At 30.9% G+C, this 18,479-nt stretch overlaps 1 protein-coding gene across 1 annotated transcript; it reads left to right on the forward strand.

The window, feature by feature from the left end:
• The first annotated feature begins 17,579 nt into the window (after nucleotides 1-17,579).
• Nucleotides 17,580-18,197, forward strand: LOC116020529 (ethylene-responsive transcription factor 1B-like). Its single transcript, XM_031260999.1, has one exon. It carries the CDS (start codon nucleotides 17,580-17,582, stop codon nucleotides 18,195-18,197), a length of 618 nt encoding a protein of 205 aa, XP_031116859.1.
• The last annotated feature ends 282 nt before the right edge of the window (nucleotides 18,198-18,479 follow it).

An 18,479-nucleotide genomic window follows, 5' to 3' on the forward strand; every position in this document is an offset into this window, starting at 1 on the left:
GGGGGGGGGGGGGGTGGGGGACGGAGGGGTGTGTTAAATTAAACGGTCATCACGTTCTAAAAAAGTATAAATTAAAAATGATGAAAATTTTATCTACAACATAAATTAAATTAGTTAGAAAAAAGTACTCTCATATATAATGAGATTTAAACTAATAAATAAAATATCATAATGTTAGGTTTTAGTGATGAACTAAATAATAGAATTATAATAATAACTTACACTTATGCTGGTATTGTCCTAAATAATTGTTCTACTCTTGTCAAAACTATTAGTTCTTGGTCAGGTACTTGATTAACGAACTAACTTGCTTATACTCTGACAAAGACGATTGGCTATTAGTCTGATTATTGGTCTTGGAGTCTCTGTTCGTTTGTTTTGGAACAATTAGAATTGAAAACTTAGGAATTGATGGAAGTAGTTAATGTTAGTTGAGCAGGTAGGTATCATGCTTTGACTTGCATGTGTGCCAAATATTTCTGCATGCAATGCTGTTTTAAATCCCAACCTGTGTGAGTTCATCTTCTTCCATTCTTCCATGTGTGCGTTCCCATTATATTATATTCTTTTATCTATTTTTCATTATTTGATATTGATGAGAAATGTATAGTAATCAACTCATGCTTATGGATGATAATTGAATATGAATTTATTAAGAATCTAATTATTCATCTCGGTGAAACGATAAAGAATTTCACCAAAAAAATAATAAAATAAAAATAGGGAGGGGGCTTTTTACCATTAAAAATATGAATTCTTTGATTTACTGAAATTTCAATCATTATCCAAAGGTACATTCCAGATGAAGTGGTTTTTTGTTTTTTGTTTTTTGTATTTTTTTTAATATCTTATCCAACAAAGAACCACAATAAAATAAATTAAAGAACCAAAACACGAAAATAACGTCAGCTTTGGTGTAATCTTGATCCAACATGGTCCACCGTATAACAACGGCCCAATTAAAACTGTACTTTAGATACGCCTGGCCTGCACAAGTGGGCTGAATCTAGCATGGGTGGCACTAAAATGGGCTTATCATGTCTATTAGCCAAAACTAGATGGATAAGCCCACTCATAATGTGTATAAGCTCAGACTAGAATAATAAACCCATCAATAATGGGCTTCTTGAGAACAACTCTTTAGAAGGAGAGATCCGGGTAATGTATTATGGAAGTCACTATACCTATAACCTATGTAACGCTTATATGTATGCCTTGTAAGTTGTAAGAAACCCACACACAAATATTTAAACTTATTTAAGTTGTAATTAAAGTTTCAATTCAATTTGTCAAGTAGTGGTCTCATGATATCATCGTTATTATTCTAAAAGAAAGTTTTAGGTTTGAGTCCATCTCAATTAAGAATGTTGGCATTATCATGTTGAACAGATACTATTTATAGTATATGTTAGATTGTACTACTCAGCAAAAGCGTTACTTATGGTATGCAACATAAATCTATTTGGTTGATGGTTATTTTTTATGTTATAATAATTATTTTACTTTAACGTTCTCAACCGATTTTTATGTATTACAACAAATTAAACTTCAAAATTAAAATAAGTAAATAATATCTATAATTTACAATTAAAGAAATTTAATTGGATAGTAATAAATTACAAATTTATTTTCTTCAAAGTAATTTTTACTTTATTTGTAAGTAGATAAGTAGATTATTGTAATGAAAATTAGATTATAATATTAAGAATGAATTTGGCAATATACAGATAAAACACACACTAATTTATGTAGTTATTTTGTAAATTTATAGAATTAAAGAAGTATTTTATAATAGTTTAATTGTTTTTAATATTAATTTTTAACATTTCTAATTTAGTGGCAATCTTAAATTTAATTATCACATTTCATGTCGGCGGATGCACGAGGATTGACTTAGTGTCCTATGATCACATTTCCTAGTACTTGCATAGGTTTTCTTCAATTCGATCCCTTTCAATATGAGTAATTAATTTGTTATAGCACTACTTTTTAATTTTTTTAAAATCCTTTTTTCTTAATTAATTAAATTTTCCTTACTCATTGAATATAAATGAGATAGTGCAAATTTTTTTTTCCAACTTAACCAAAAGTCTTGATGCCAAAGACCTTGTGGTCTAGTGGCACTTAGTGACCTGGTTCCCACTCCCACATGGATGATGGGAGTGGGTTCAAGCCTCAGTGGAGGCAACTGTTGACTCTTTGTAATAATAATAGTTTTAATTTAATGTGTGGTCTTATTTGACTAAAAAAAATCCCCACCTATTGAAGGCGTAGAGAAGCAAATTAAAGATCCATTTCAAAAGAAAAAAAAAAGAAGCATTTTTGCTAGAGATGAACCGGAATCATGAATAGAGCTGGAATGAAGATGTATATAGAGTGGAACAACTAAGTAGACTTGATCAAAATTGAAGTGATTCCATCTATACCTTGATCCAAAGTTGTTCTTTAAATAACTTGAAGAGAAAAATGAAATAATAGAATCAAGAATAAGGAATGATATAATGGTGTATTAGGAAATGAAATATAAATATTAAGTTAAATAACACTACAGCTCAGAGACAGATCAGAAAGATTTTAAAATTTCAAAATCATTTCATTGAACCGACACATTGACCAATAAATATAAAGTAACAATAACAGAGAACCTTATGACCTTAACGTGTCACGTAATACGCATATCATATATATTATAAAATGACGCATATAAATGACAAAGTAAACGCTGTCTAACTAATCAATAAGAAACAAGCTAGATGGGAACAAAACCATTCTATTAGCTCATCATCATCACAGATCTAACTCAAAAAATGTTTTTTTTTTTTTTTTAATGAAGAGTAAATTTATTCTTTATCTTTCTTGGATTTAGAATTCTATTTGCCTTACTTAATTGCTTCACCACACAAGGATTGCAGAGCAATTGCATATGAATTAATCTTGATAATTACTGCTGTAATAATTACCTGCACCTTGATCGAAGTGGATTAAAAGCTTTTCATAGCTGGTAAACCAGGAAGTACTATTGGGGATATATATATAGATGAAGAGCAAAGAAGAATCTATCGATCTGGAGAGAATATTTTGATGGAGAAGCAAAAGAATATAATGTAGGGTTAGATTGAAGGAAGAGGTAAGATGAGAAGATTGTGTGGAGGGAAGAGGGATTGAGAGGTGGCTAAGTTAGGTTAGGTTAATTAAGTTGGAATAAGAGGAAAGGGCAGCACAACCCTACCTAGGAGGCTGCATGTATATATGCTTTGCAATTAATAAGTATATGTACCAAAAGAAATCTCACGGAGAGAGGTTAATTGGGAATTCTTCATCGAGTATTTTAAAATTTTGTTTATTTTATTTATTTTTGCAATAGTTCATATTAGGTTTATAGGCGTAAGAATGAAAGAAAATCAAAATTTTATTATATTCCTTATAACAATTATATTTAAATTCTTAAATTTTGATAATTTAATATCATACATTTATGTTCTGTGAAAATTATATCTTATTATAGTATTTGACACCAAAAAAAAAACAATTTAACTCTTCTTATTTAAATATTAGTTGGAGACTATAATATATGTTTCAACCTAATTTTATATACATATAGAACTTTTCTTTGGAGAGTTTATTTTTAAATTTTTAAAGTAGATATTTTGATACATTGCATTTAAAAAATGATTTTATGATTTAATATTTCTATGCCAAATACCTTGTGGTTTGATAACATTACTATTACTTTAATTTTCATTAGGAAGGTCTAAAGTTATTAGGGTGCACTCCAAAAAAAAAAAAAAAAAAAAAAAGTTGTAAACCAACTCAACAAAGTTGAGCTATGTTGGACTTTTTTCATAATTGTTACAAGATACAGATAATTTATATGATAATTGGTATAGTTGTTATAGAATGCCAAAGGTTAGTTTTAAATCATATAAATTAATTCTGTTAATAATATTATATAAAGTATTGTCTAGGGCAACACCTGAGATTTGTCTGTTTCCGTCGGCTATGCTGGTGATGGTCCACTAGGATTAAGTTTTCCAAGTGGGATGCTTTGATTGCAAATTTGCAATTATATTGCAATTCAAACTTCAAAACGATTTGCTTTAACAAACATATTAAGAATCTTTAAAAAAAAATTATATATATATATCACAATCAAATGAGACAACACATTCCCGTGAGACGGTGAGACACAACGTAACTAACGTGAGTGCACACAGTTTACTACGCGGATGCATACAGTCTAGAGTGTGTGAACTTAGCCCAACATGAGTGCACACAGTTTAGGGTATGTGCATTTGTAAAGTAGACTGTGTGCACTCACGTTGTGTCTCACCGTCTAATGAGAAGGTGTTGTCTCATATGAAGTTAACCCTATATATATATATATATATATATATATATATATATATATAAATAAAGAAAGATAAACGTCACAATTGCTGCTTGCTGTCTTTTCTTTTTTTTTTTGGTCTAATAAAATAAAGGATTGCATAGACTTCCTAACAATTTTGCAAAATTTTCAAAATAATTCGGAGTGAGCTTGAATTTTGAAATTAAAATTTTAAAACAAAGCTTAAAAACAAATTTTCTTGCATTGGAAGTCTTTTAGCTTGTCGTAAATAAATAGCTAATTTTTGTATGAATAGCGTGATCGTGTGTGTGTCAGGTATGTGGTTAGTCCGTAAGATAATGAGTAATAAATGTGTAAAATAAGTGACACAAATAATTTTTATAGTGATTCGAAAATTTTCCTACTCTACTATTTTCCTTAACTCCAATGAAGTTCCACTAAATATTATTCCAAATATGAAGTGATAAAAATGAATTGAAGCGAGCATTAGCTTCTACCGGTGATAGTCCTTCAAATTGGGATCAGCCACAAAGTCACTCTATTCTTCACTATCCAATCAAACCTAGACAAGAGTCAATCCTTCACTGGCGCAGGTGAGGCTCAATCCCTGGTCTCTTCTCCCAAACTTCACCCTTGTGACTTTTTTTTTTTTTTTTTTTTGAAATCCTGAGTAGCCGGTTCATTTTGCTGATTTTTAATCATAAAAGTTAGTGTTAGAATAATTTTAAAAAATAGAACAATGCTTTTGCTAGATTTGACGAAGTAGGCAGTGCCTCCTCCGTCAGATTTGTCTCCTTTGACAAGATATGACCGTAGAGACATTTCCTCTAAATATTAAAAAAAAATTAAATTACAAATTTAACAAATCATCATTTACTAGTGCCAATTCAAATTTAGGTGTTAAAAACTTCTCAAAAGAATGAAAATTGCATTTTGTTTTGAAGTTGAGGTGTCTAATTAAACTTTGTTTTTTTTTTTTTTTTTTTTTGTTTAAAAAAAATAGTTTTGGAACAAATTGCATATTTTGTTGTAGTAGATGTGACTATTTAACCCTTTTGCTTGAAAAAATATGAAAATTTTAGTCAAATCTTAAATTAAATTTAAAACTTTGATGCAATTTTAACCAAATTTTCGTGTCTCTCTCCTCTATATATATATGAATTGGAACTTAAAAAAGAGAAAATATTGTTGGATGGAATAAAGATGCATAAGGAGACTTGATTATAATTGAGGTTATTTGATCCATACTTTACTTGACTAGACATTGTCTTTTAATTAACATGAAAAGATACAAAAATAAATTAAATATATAAAAAAATATTGTGAATAATGAATGATATACAAGGAAATACACATCAATCTTAAGATAGCCACTATACCTACTAAACATAGAGTGTTTGAATAATTAGATATATTTCATTATATTAAACTGGCAACTTAAAAGATAAAATAAAAAAATAACAATAACAGAGAACCTTGTGACCACATGCTGTTACATACTATATTATAAAATTATGTGTGTTTATATATAATGACAAAGTAAGCGCTCTCAAACCAATTAAAAAGAGATTGCATATGATGTATACATGGATTGAATAAAGTTAAGTTGAAGTTGAACACCACAGATCTAGCTCCAAAAATATTCTTCAAAAAAGTGTAAATTTATATATTCAATTCCCATCTCTTTTGGAGTTTGACACTGCTCTAACCTAGCAAGGTTGTAAACCTAGGATTCAATTTTCCTTTTCTTTCCCAAACGACAACCTACCCATGAACTTTCACTTGCTTCATAAAACTAGGATTGCATCAATATATTACTTTTGTTAATTAATTACCTGCAAGTTGAAGTCGATCGAGTAGCAGTTCTTGGCTGATAAACCACGAACTATTGGAGATATATATAGCCAAGAAGAATCTATCTGGAGAGAATATTCTGATGATAAGCTAAAGAATCTAGAGTTGGATATACTGAAGGAAGAGTAGTTGAGAAGATGGATTTAGGTAGAGTTAACTGTCTAGGTCAAGTTGGAAGGAGAGGAAAAGGGAGCACAAATCTGGGAAGCTGTAGGGCACTATATATTGAACTTATAAATGACCAACATACGTTTATGTTGGTCAGAATAAAATTATTTTAAAACAATTTCATACAAGATAAATTGAAATATTATGTATTATTACATTTATCTTTTTTTTTTTTAATACTAAAACTCTAAACTATTGATAAATTTTTATGGACAGCTGATATCAGTCCTCATATACCCACACAAATGTTAATTCAACTTTTGATTAATATAATGACAATTATAAATTTATTTATTTCAAAATTCTATGTTTATCCGTAAATGTTACTCCGTAAATTTTTTAATCCTATTAATGTTGTTAAAATTTTGTCAATTTTATGTAAAGATAAAGAATTATTTTGAGTAATATTTTACTTAACTTACATACATTTTATTTCATTTTTAATCTTTGCAGACATCACATGCTTTGATTCATAAAACAAATTGAATCATAATTTCCGTTCATTTCGTTTTATTATGTAAATAAATTAACATTTGTAAACAAAGTTTTAGTTTTTAAGAATATTGTCTTTTTTTTTTTCTCTCTTTATTAATTTCTATTTATGTTCTGTCTAGGGCAATACTTCAGGTTTTGTCTGTTTCCGTCGGCTGTCCTACGGATATGATAGGTTTCCTCTTATCGCTTTGAATTCATTGGGCAGAGTATTACACCTTTTTCTATTTTATCTTATTTTTATTTTTTTATATTTATCCTCTCAATACACTATTGGAAAACAATAATTATATTTTTGAGAGTGAAAAAAATCTCAGATTCGTGACTCGTGAATGTGCAATGGGTCAACTCCACTTTGTGAATTTCCGATTTCTTTTAAGAAAAAAGAGTGCACAACCACCCACGCTAATCAAACTGGGTGGAGGATTCATTATTCATTTGTTCTTTGCGGATGTTTTTAATCCAATAAAGAATTTATTCCTTTTTTACACTCGAATTCAATATCGATTTCTATTCTATATATAATATCCTGTTAAAGAGCCATTTAGTACAAACTATTGCTCCATTTAAATAATTAAAATAAAATAAAGATAAATTAGTCGATGTTTAAAATTTTATAAAGAGTTAATTTCATTTTTAGTCTTAGATTTACATGTGACATTCTACTGTTAATCCTTTTTTTATGAAATATCCTTTTGATTCTAGTATTATTGTCGCATGATCACTTTTTGTTCTTATCAACAAACTGTTTAAATTTCCTTAAATACAAGGGTATTTTGGTCTTCAAATATACGGAGTAGATTTAAAAAAAAAAAAAAAGTAAAAACAAAAATATAGCGAGTCAACTCACTTCGTAAAAAAATTAAATCAAAATGTGCTTGTATTTAACGTCATTTCAACGATTTTGTTGAAGAAAGAATGGAGGATAAAAAGTGATCACGCCGCGATATACTATGATCAAAGGTGAATGTTCTAATTAAAAAATAAAATAAAATAAAATAAAATAAAACTAAAAGTGGAATACCAAGTACCACCTATAAATCTAGTACCAAAAATAGAATTAACTCTTAAAAAATGTTTAAATTCAATTTTAATAATGTTTTCTCCCTTGTTTAAGGAAGATCCAGGTGCACTTCATGTTTTTAAATTAGGTAATTCAACCCTTAAACCTAGGTGGCTAGATACCTGCGCATTCGACATTAAAAATAAAATTAAAAAAATACAAATAAACCAAAAAAAACAAAAACAAAAACAAACTTCATGTGACTAAGCTTTCTTAATAATAACAGTGTCACCAATCTAAGTAACTAAGCAGCCTTGCTTTATATTTTAAAGAATCTAGTATCTTTTTTTTTTTTTAATCATTTGAATGGTTGGGACTAAGAGTAAAATTTTTTAAGTTTGTATTTAGATTCATGGATTACTAGATTGGTACGTCTTTATTATTTAAAAGAATCTTTTTTGGTACATCTTAAAGGCTTGAGAATTAAAGTAAGACTTATTAAACAACAGGCTGGTATGATTTAATTATTAAACTTTGGGTGGTATTTAAAGAATCTAATTTTTTTGCTATCTCCTTTTTAACATTCGAAGGCTTGAGACCGAGATCAAACTTTTTAACTTCCTATTTCGGGCCATAGATTGCTAGATTGTTACTTCTAAACCATGAGATCTATATTATTTAAAGAATATTTTTATTACATTTAAAAGAGTTGGAGATGAAACTTATGATCAAGTAACTAAGGGTGTGTTTGGAAAGTAGGAAAATAGTTTCTGGAAAATGATTTCTGGAAAATGAGTCATTTTCCAGAAAATATTTTCCTTTCTTGTGTTTGGCTGCAGAACATAAAACTGTGTTGGTGTGTTTGGCTCATTTTCCAGAAAATGGGTAGGAAAATGAACAGAATTATATAATTGAATATTTTAATTAATTTGTTTAAATGTAACAACATTTATAACAAATATACAATCCAAAAAATAAAATAATCACAAAAAATCACAACAAAATAATATCTATCTCATAAAAAAAATAAAAAATAAAAATGGCCCACTGGTTTCAGATGTCAAATAAAAAAAATAAAACTCATAATATCTATCTCATAATAAAAAAAATAAATTATTACTTAAAAACAAAAAGAAAAAGTTGAAGATGTCAAGAAGATGGGATGAAGATGAAGAAGTTAAAGCATTTAGGAGGCCTAAGAGATGGAAGAAGCAAAGGAGAAGGAAGAAGCAAGAAGTTCATTTCCATTGACTCTATTTTCCCCCTTCTTCCCAAACACCAAAAACCCGGAAAATGATTTCCAGAAATCATTTTCCGGGTTTCCAAACACACCCTAAAAGTCATTGGTTAGTACGACTTGGTTACACAAGCTTCTACAAAATTTAAACAATGCATTAATTATAAGATTATATTACCTGAGAGTGAGAATGAATTTGTCAAGTCCACATTATATTACTTGATAGGCAAAAACTTGTATGAGACCGTCTCACGGATCTTAATTCTTGAGACGGGTCAGATCTTTGATCAATGAGGTCAAATTTAATCTTTAACCTCATTAATAAAAAAACTGACCCGTCTCACAAATAAAGATTCGTAAAACCCGTGAAACTGCCTCACACAAATGTTACCCCTCAATTTAATATCAACTCTCAAATTAGTCCGATACTCTTAAATTATGAATTAAGATGCACGACATGCAACTTCATTTGATACTACTCCCTTAAACCTATTGTACAGCCTGGTACTTTCCATGACCTAGCTACATACCTATATTCTTTAAATATGAATAATTTAATAAATAAATCGAGTAATGTTATATGTATCATATTTTTTTAATTAAAATTTGGCCTATCATCAAGAAAGTTAAGTCGATGTCGAATTTTTTTTAGCTAATATAATACTATATAATTGTCATAAAATATAATATTCAGTGTCAGATTATCAAAATTTAAAAGTTAAAATATAATTATTACAAGATATAAAAGTTCAAATTATTTATAAAACCAACATATAATTATTTTAATGACGTTAGCTCTAATCTCTTAGCTTGTTGTGTTGAACTCGCTTTATAATTTAACACTTAGCAAATTTTGTAACGAATACGAGTTATAGTCTAGACTTACAAAATAAAAATTTGAAAGTCTAAATACAGAGTTAAATCCTTTTTTGGTCCTAGACTTATAGTATATTGGACAATTTTAGTCCGGATTTATTAATTTGACCACATTTTGTCCTGACTTTGTTAAAAGTGGACAATTTTAGTCCAACGTTAGTCAACCCGTTTGTCAGCCGTGAAATGGAGGGGTATTTCCGTCTTTTTCAATCTCCCTCTCCTTCCACGCCGTCTTCCTCCTCCTTCCACTTGCGCCTACTTATTCGACAGATTAGACGTTGTCTCGAGGCCGGAGAGGTCGATGCTGCCATGGATCTCCTGCGCCTCCATGCGCCCTCCGTTCTTGATGATCACCGTCTTCTTTTCCGCTTACAGAAGCAGGTAATTTGTCTGCGCCTCCTCTTTGTGTGCTACAAATATCGCCGAAGGAAAAAGATATGGAGTTTTGTATTTCTGTTTGTTTTGGAGTTCTGTTTGATTGTTTGATTCAAAATGCTCAATGAATGTAAAAGTTATTTTAGTCGGGATAGGGGACCAGTTAGCGGATTAGATTTTTCCTTAGTTAAGTTGCTTATGTTTCTGCTTTGGTGGAGGGGAGAGTGGGGAATTGATCAATGAGGATAGTTTCAGTATGTACTGAAGTTAGAAGAAATCAAGATTCAAGAGGTATGGGTGTTGGAAATGTTTGTTTTCTATAGGTGGCTTTTACCCTGGGAATAGGATTTGAAGAGTTTTCTTATTTTTATCTGTCCTCACTGTGATTTAAGTTTTCTGTTAACAGTGAACTGAGTGGATATATTCATGGCTTGAACAGAAATTTATTGAGCTTTTAAGAAAAGGCACTGATGAGGCACTGATGAGGCTTGAACAGAAATAATGGTGGTTCGTTGAAAACACATGGAGTAGTCACTAACCCAAGGACTACATATGAACTATTGTTTGGAGATTGAAAAAGGACGGAAATACCCCTCCATTTCACGGCTGACAAACAGGTTGACTAACGTTGGACTAAAATTGTCCACTTTTAACAAAGTCAGGGCAAAATGTGGTCAAATTAATAAATCCAGACTAAAATTGTCCAATACACTATAAGTTAGGAACAAAAAAGGATTTAAGTCTCTAAATACATATCCTAATTCACACTTTTGGCTAATCAAAATAAACCTATTTACACTTAATCCTAACAACAATGTCAATTCCTTATTTTAGAAACGTTAAACTTGCAGAAACTCATTTGAAAACGCTTCCATGTCGTTTCCTAATTAATAAAAAAATTCTTGACCCAAATAAAAAATTTAAAACGTATTTTCGATCTATTTTTTAATTTCAGCTCAAATTAAAAAAAAAAAAAATAAAAATTGATATGCTAAACCGGGTATAACCCGACAACAACTGTTTGATTGATTTTTAGAGGCCAGAGTGTACGAATGTCAACTTCTAGATTCATACAAAACTAATAAGAGATTATTCATTATGTTTTAATTTGTATACCCATCAAAAAAACTTTATATATTACGGAGTATAAATTTTATTAATAATGCATTTCAATTTTCTTTTTTTTTTTGTTTTTTTTTACAATTTTAATAAAATAATAAATCTATCACACATTCATTTGATTGCTCCATATTAGTTTGGAGATGTGCGCATTTATATATAATGTTGCATAAAGCGTTAGGCGCTAGTCAGGCACTGTAGGGCACCTAGAATTAGGCGGCATAGTAATATGAATACATCGTCTCCACTTTTTTCACTTAGAATTAGGATTGTTAAACTGTTATAATCCTCAAATTAGTCAACTGCATGTTAGATGGTTAGTTGAGTAAATGGCTAGAGAAATATAGAAGATGAGTAGCTGAGCAGACAAAAAAAAAGTCACTCAGCCGAGTTGAGCGCCAACTTGGTCAAGTTAGACACCTGACTCGGTTGAGTTAGGCGCCCAACTCAGCACCTAGGGCGCCTAGTCGGCCAATTAATCGGTCAGCAGACTGTCAGACTAGAAGCCACCTAAAGCTGAAATCGCCTCGACTTAAGGACACCTAGTGCCTAGGCGGTCGCCTAGGTCAATTTTTACGACAATAATATATTTACTTCTAGATATGCATGCATGCGGGAAACTTCTTCCTTCGTCTCACCTTCATTAACAGTCTTCATTGTGGCCTCGGGCCGGGACTGAGATACTAAATTATGCCTGGTAAAATTATTTATGTATGTTTAATCATATTATATTAGGTATTATGTGTACCATTCTAAATAGTATCTACTCCAATTAAATAAATATACATACTAGGTTATGAATGTTAATTGTAGCCCAAAATCAACAGATCAGACTTGAAGACTAAAAAAAATTATGAAGTTAGGCTGAAAAAAAAATTAACTCGATAAAAAATTAGGTTAATAGGGATAATTTTATCGGACTATCAGGTTATTTGAGTTGGACCGATTGAATCATCGAGTTAGCCTGATTAGCTTAATTGATTATCAAAGAACTAAAAAATATATATGTTTGTTTTGATATATGACGCAAAACATAACTCAACTCATTCAAATATTTTTCACACACACATATATATATATAGAGAGAGAAAGAGATATTCAATCATTCATAAATTAATGACCTAATTTATGGACAATACCAAAATGATGATGTAATAATATGCAACATTCTTTTGGTCTTGTTAATTTGTCAATTCAATTATAAGATATAAATTAATAAATGTGTGATGTCATTATAAGCTTAATTTTATTTGAGAATACATGCCTTTGATTCTTTGATTTTATTTTTAATATTTTAGGTATACAAAATGTTGTATACTTGCATTATATTTAAAATTAACTGTTACATAATTGTATTATGTTTTTGAGTTGGAGTTTGGAAATAAATATTTAGATTAATTAAATGATGTTTTTATATTATTAATGAAAGTTTTGCTAGTTTATTAAAATAGAAATTTTAGAATGTTAAATTTGAAATGTAAAAAAATTTAATCGAGACTGTCCACTAAGCTTGATAGTCTGAAGTTTTAAACTAATAAACCTGATAGGCTAATAAATTAACTTAAAATCAAGTGAGCTAGTTTGATTAACCTCTCTAATTATATATAATTTGATGAGAGAGTAACAATTCTTGTATATATCACTTGATAAAACTAGATCCGTTGTAGCTATATATGGAATGGATTGTATTATGTATATAATTATATATAGCTCCAGCCGACGGAAAACGACAAAAAAAATCTAGGGCTGAGAGACAGATGACACGAGCACGCAATAAAATTAACATTATAAGTTTACATTAAAAAACACAAAATAACTAATTAAGGAAGCGGACAGGTGAAGCAGAGCAGCAGACCTGAACATGTTAAGGTAGTACAAATATTTGTTTAAGGAATTTTATAAGTTCTCTTTCTTATCAAAACAGAATTAAGTAATTGGGGAAACAGAGAGGCGAAGTAGATCAGAGCCGCAGACCTGAACATGTTAATGTGGTATAACTTGTCGTTGATTCATTGAACACATTTGCAGTAAATGCTCTTTCTATATTAAGGACGTACGTACTAATAATGATGAAAATAGATTTTATTATTGATTAATTGTGTTTACAAAGTACAATAATATATGTATTTATACGGATACAACTCATTTTTGAGTGCTATCCTATGCTTAGTGTTTGGAGAGTGCATGATCTGACAAAGTTTGTTGAGGAGAGATCCAGACGAGTGATGGTTAGATAGTGAAGTGCTCCAACAAGGCTGCAGTATTGTGTAGGATTTTCATATGATTGAATTGTATGCACTTAGCTTACTACTATTAACTGAAATTCAAATTGTAATTGGTTTGCAGTACGTACGCATAATATTCCATTCTCAACATTTCGACTATTTCAATCCTAGCTTCTTATTGTTAACTGTCTCTATTCTAAAAAAGAAGCTTGGCGGGATGGTCCCAAATATCTTATTTTGAACGACGACATTAGCTAGCTTGTTTGTAATAAAAGTCAAGAGGCCTTTGTCGTTGCCCATTATTAGTATATCATCAACATAAATCAATAAATAAATTCAAGTGTTAGCACATGAATAGATAAACAAAAACACATGTTTTTGAAATCTTGAAGCGGATTGAAAGTAATTAAGCAATCATAAAGATGCTTGAACCATGCATGAGGTGCTTGTTTCAAGTCATAGAGTGATTTCTGTAGTTTGCAAACATGATTAGTAAAATCTTTGTCTATGTACCCCTGCGGTTGCTTCATTATATTAAAACATTCTCACTTAGGGAACTATTTAGAAAGACATTGTAAACATCAAGTTGGTATGTAAAATAACTAGTTTCTGGTTATGCATGGCAAGAGATAAGAGAAGTCTTACTATATTTGACTACTTAACCACTAGACTGAAAGTGTCAAAGTAATCTTATCCTTTAACTTGATTGAACACTTTGGCAACAAGTCGAACCTTGTAACGTTCAATTGATCTATCGGTCTTTCTCTTGACTCGAAACACCCACTTGTGTTCTATCACATTCATATTCGGGTAGGGTCTAACCAGTTTCCAAGTGTTGTTGTGCAGTAGGCCATTGAATTCTATGTCCACGGCTACGACCATGGAGTCTCTGGGCAGGTTGCTTTAGTCTTGAGACAACACGTAGTCCATGTTGAGCGACAATTCTTGTAGGTGGTTGTGGAAAAGCCGATAGAGGAATGTTGTCAGTGTAGATGAACGTATGCACAGTGAAATAGTCATTTAGTTGATCAATTGTCACAGTTGATCAATTGACACAAGTTATTTTGTGGTCAATACAGAGACCATTGCAAGGTATTCAGGGCGGAGCCCTTTAAACATGTATAGATTCTGCTCATCTAAACCAATTAGTCGATCGACTTTTGCAAGTAATTCAATTAAAACCTTGGCTCTACCATGATACTCACTCGTAATTGAATTCCCTTAGCGCAAAGATTGCAGCTGACTCGTTAGTCTCAGAGATCGTGCGTGTGAGGAGGAACCAAATGCAACTTCAATGCCTATCCATATATTCCCAATTCTGCAACTCATCGTTATATTCCCAATTCTACAACTCTTCGTTTTATAATATTATTCCTCCATTCAATTTTATTTTATTATATTAAATTAATCGAATACATAATGTTTCCTCCCAAAAGGTTGAATCTTCAACTCAGGCCAAGAGTCCCACGCCCTTGAATTGAAATTATTTATGGATATGTAGATTGAATGATTTGCCAAGGACCTTGTGGTCCAGTGGCATCAAACCCTTCCCTTTATACGGGAGGTGGTGGGTTTGAGCCTCAGTGGAGTCAATGCTGACTCTTGTGCTTCAATAGGTTGAGAAAGTAGTTATGAACAGATATTGCATTGTAATAGAGTTAGTAGTATTCAAAAAAAAAAATGTAGATTGAATGATTTCTGATTTTAACATTTTATTTGCTACAAGCCTACAAATAATTTCTATTAAACTAGTAAGGCTACGTTGGGCATATTGATATTTCTCTCCTAGATCACTTTGCAGGTCCTTGATCAACCTCTAAGGAATTCAACCTTACTAGTGACAAGTGTTGGTATGTTCTAATTTATGTAGTTCTTATTTTCTTTATCAATTATATTAAAAAATTAACTTTTTATAAAGTAAGTGAATAAATTATTATTATTATTATTATTATTATTATTATTATTATTATGAAAGTAGGATCCAAATCAACAAAATATTATAAACTCAAATACAAATCATTGGTAACATGATGCTTACTTGTAATAACAAATCAAAGTAACTTGATTGTATTTTTTTTTTCAAGTTTAGTGGTGCCTTTGAATTTTATTTTTTTTTATATAGTTTAATGGCCTAATTTCATTTTTCTTATCTAAATTGTTCAATGGCTTATTTAACTAGCTATTATCTTCTTCTTTTTTTTATTGGGAAAAGGATCAAATTGGCCATCAAACTTTACCTAAAAAGTCAATTAGACCCCTAAACTTTTTAAAGTTGCAATTAAACCTATCAACATTGTATTTTGGTGCAATAATGAAGCCCAAAAATCGATTGCAGGTCATCACTAGAGTTCCGACAACCTCCGATGACACTCTGACGCTATTTTTTACGACAAAACGACCAGCGCCCTTCTCAGCTTCAATGGCGACCAACACCGGTTCGCCTGCCATTTTGTCATCGAAAATAAAGTCGAAGTGTTGCCCGAACCCTAATGACATGCTATTGCAGGTCACTAATAACTTGTATTTTTAGCTTCATTGCTCCAAAATAGAATGTTGATGGGTTTAATTGCTACTTTAAAAATTTTAGGCAGCTAATTGACATTTTAGATAAAGTTCGAAGGTCTATTTGACCCTATTTTTAATATATGATGCAAATATACTAAGATCTATATGCGTAGTAATAAATTGGATAACAAACTTGAGAAGAAGTGACAATTATTTATTATGTGATTATTAGAGTATGCAAATTAGATTATAAGTTGATGCTTGCTAGCTAGTTCAGTCAGTTTAGGAGGCATATATTTATATATATTCATCATCATGTGTAAATCTAATGTTTATGAGTGATAGATGGGCATACAAAGTAATAATAATTAAGAAATTAATTTATTAAATGATGAGTGATGTGATGAAGAAGAATCTCAACGATTCAACCTTAATAAGTTAATAGGTTGACAAACCTTGACCGAGCAGCCCATGGTTTTGAAGCTAAGACAAATTCGATGGCTATTGGCTAGCAAAAGCTAGCCCTTAGAATATTGAAATGATGATAATTAATTATCTAATCGCACCATATTAATATAACCTTTTGTTCCCATTAGTTACTTACAAACTGATTGATTTTACGAGATTTTTTTTTTCTTTTTTGGAAATACTAGAGATTACTTAATAACATAAAGTCATGTCAAAAAGTATCAAATTGATGAATAAGAATGGAATTAAAGTTAGAGCTAGATAATTAATTTTGATGTCTCATAGCAACATATAATTCTCCAGGCCAGGGGTGCTCTCTTGTTCTTTTTTCTTTTATTTAGATTATTTATTCCTCTGATGAGTGGATAAATAATAAAAGTTGCCAAATTGGAAATTAATGACCAAAAGTGAGGATACCAGACACCATGTTTGAAGAATCAAAAGCAGTATTATCTCAAAAGTATTGACTAATAAATTAAAATACTATTTAATGTAAGTATTATTATATTGGAATGAATAAAATATAGCAAGATTTAACTTATTATTTGTTAGTTACTCTTGATTAAAGTATTATAAAGCATCAAAACACAAATTATTCCACTAATCTTAAATTATGAATTATGATGCACGATTACTCCTCCCTCTAATAATAGTCCCCCTCGTACTCAAAAACAATTTACACAGCCTGGCACTTTCCTAGAACCTGGCTATTTTATATTCATTAAATACTTAACTTAGTATACTCTTCCTTAAACCATTCACAATATAATAAACAATATGATAAGGCCGCAGCAATATAAATCCTATGACATGATATATGTTTCCAATCATTTTCGATTGGATTGTCAAAACTCAGAAGACGAAGAGAGGGAGCCGTCAAATTAAAGCATTCGATCGATCAATTCAAAGATGGAAGATTTGCATTGGGATAATATTAATGCAATTCCATTTGATTATGAGTGGGATAATAATGATGCGTTTTGCCTAAGTGCAGAAGAAGAAGAAATCATATCCGGCGTGAAATCGTCGCAAAAACCCGACGCTTCCAAGGGAATCGTCACAAAAGAAGTAGCGGCGGCGGAGAAACAGTACGTGGGGGTACGAAAGCGGGCGTGGGGGAAATACGCGGCGGAGATTCGAGATTCGACGAGGAACGGAATGAGAGTGTGGCTTGGGACCTTCGACAACGCCGAGGATGCCGCATTGGCTTACGACCAAGCCGCATTCTTGATCCGAGGCCCCAAAACCTACCTTAATTTCCCGTCGGAGAGGGTCCGGAAATCGTTGCAGGAAATCAAGTGTAGCTGCAAGTCTGGGTCGTCGCCGGTGGATGCCCTAAAGGAGAACAACAAGAAGAGATCGTGTAGCAGCAACTCCACAACATTCGATGGTACGAGGAGCAAAAGATCGGTTAAGAAAAACAATCATGTCGTGGTGTTTGAGGATTTGGGTCCTGAGCTCTTGGATCAGCTTTTGTCCCAAAGTTCAGATTCTACCACCTGCAATCACCACTCCAGCAGACGGTAGATCCACAATAACATATATTAGAATTATATATGTTGGCAGATCGATTTTTTTTTTTTTTTTTTTACCTTATATGTACTTAATAATCATTTTTTGAGTGACGAGGGAACCTGCAACTACTACTGAGGATACCAATCATTATTTGAGTGCTGAAAGTACGTTATTTTGTATACTACAAAGTATCAAATAATGTGCATTCAGTATACAAATAATATGCTTTTAGTATATTGAAAATGTATTTTTATTCATGATTCATACAATTGTGTGGACTATGATTCACAAAAA

Source organism: Ipomoea triloba, chromosome 5 (assembly GCF_003576645.1).
Source record: "Ipomoea triloba cultivar NCNSP0323 chromosome 5, ASM357664v1".
Lineage (NCBI taxonomy): Eukaryota > Viridiplantae > Streptophyta > Magnoliopsida > Solanales > Convolvulaceae > Ipomoea > Ipomoea triloba.

Coding starts and splice junctions, on each gene's coding strand:
- LOC116020529 (XM_031260999.1), top strand. CDS start 17,580: ATGGAAGATTTGCATTGGGATAATATTAATGCAATTCCATTTGATTAT.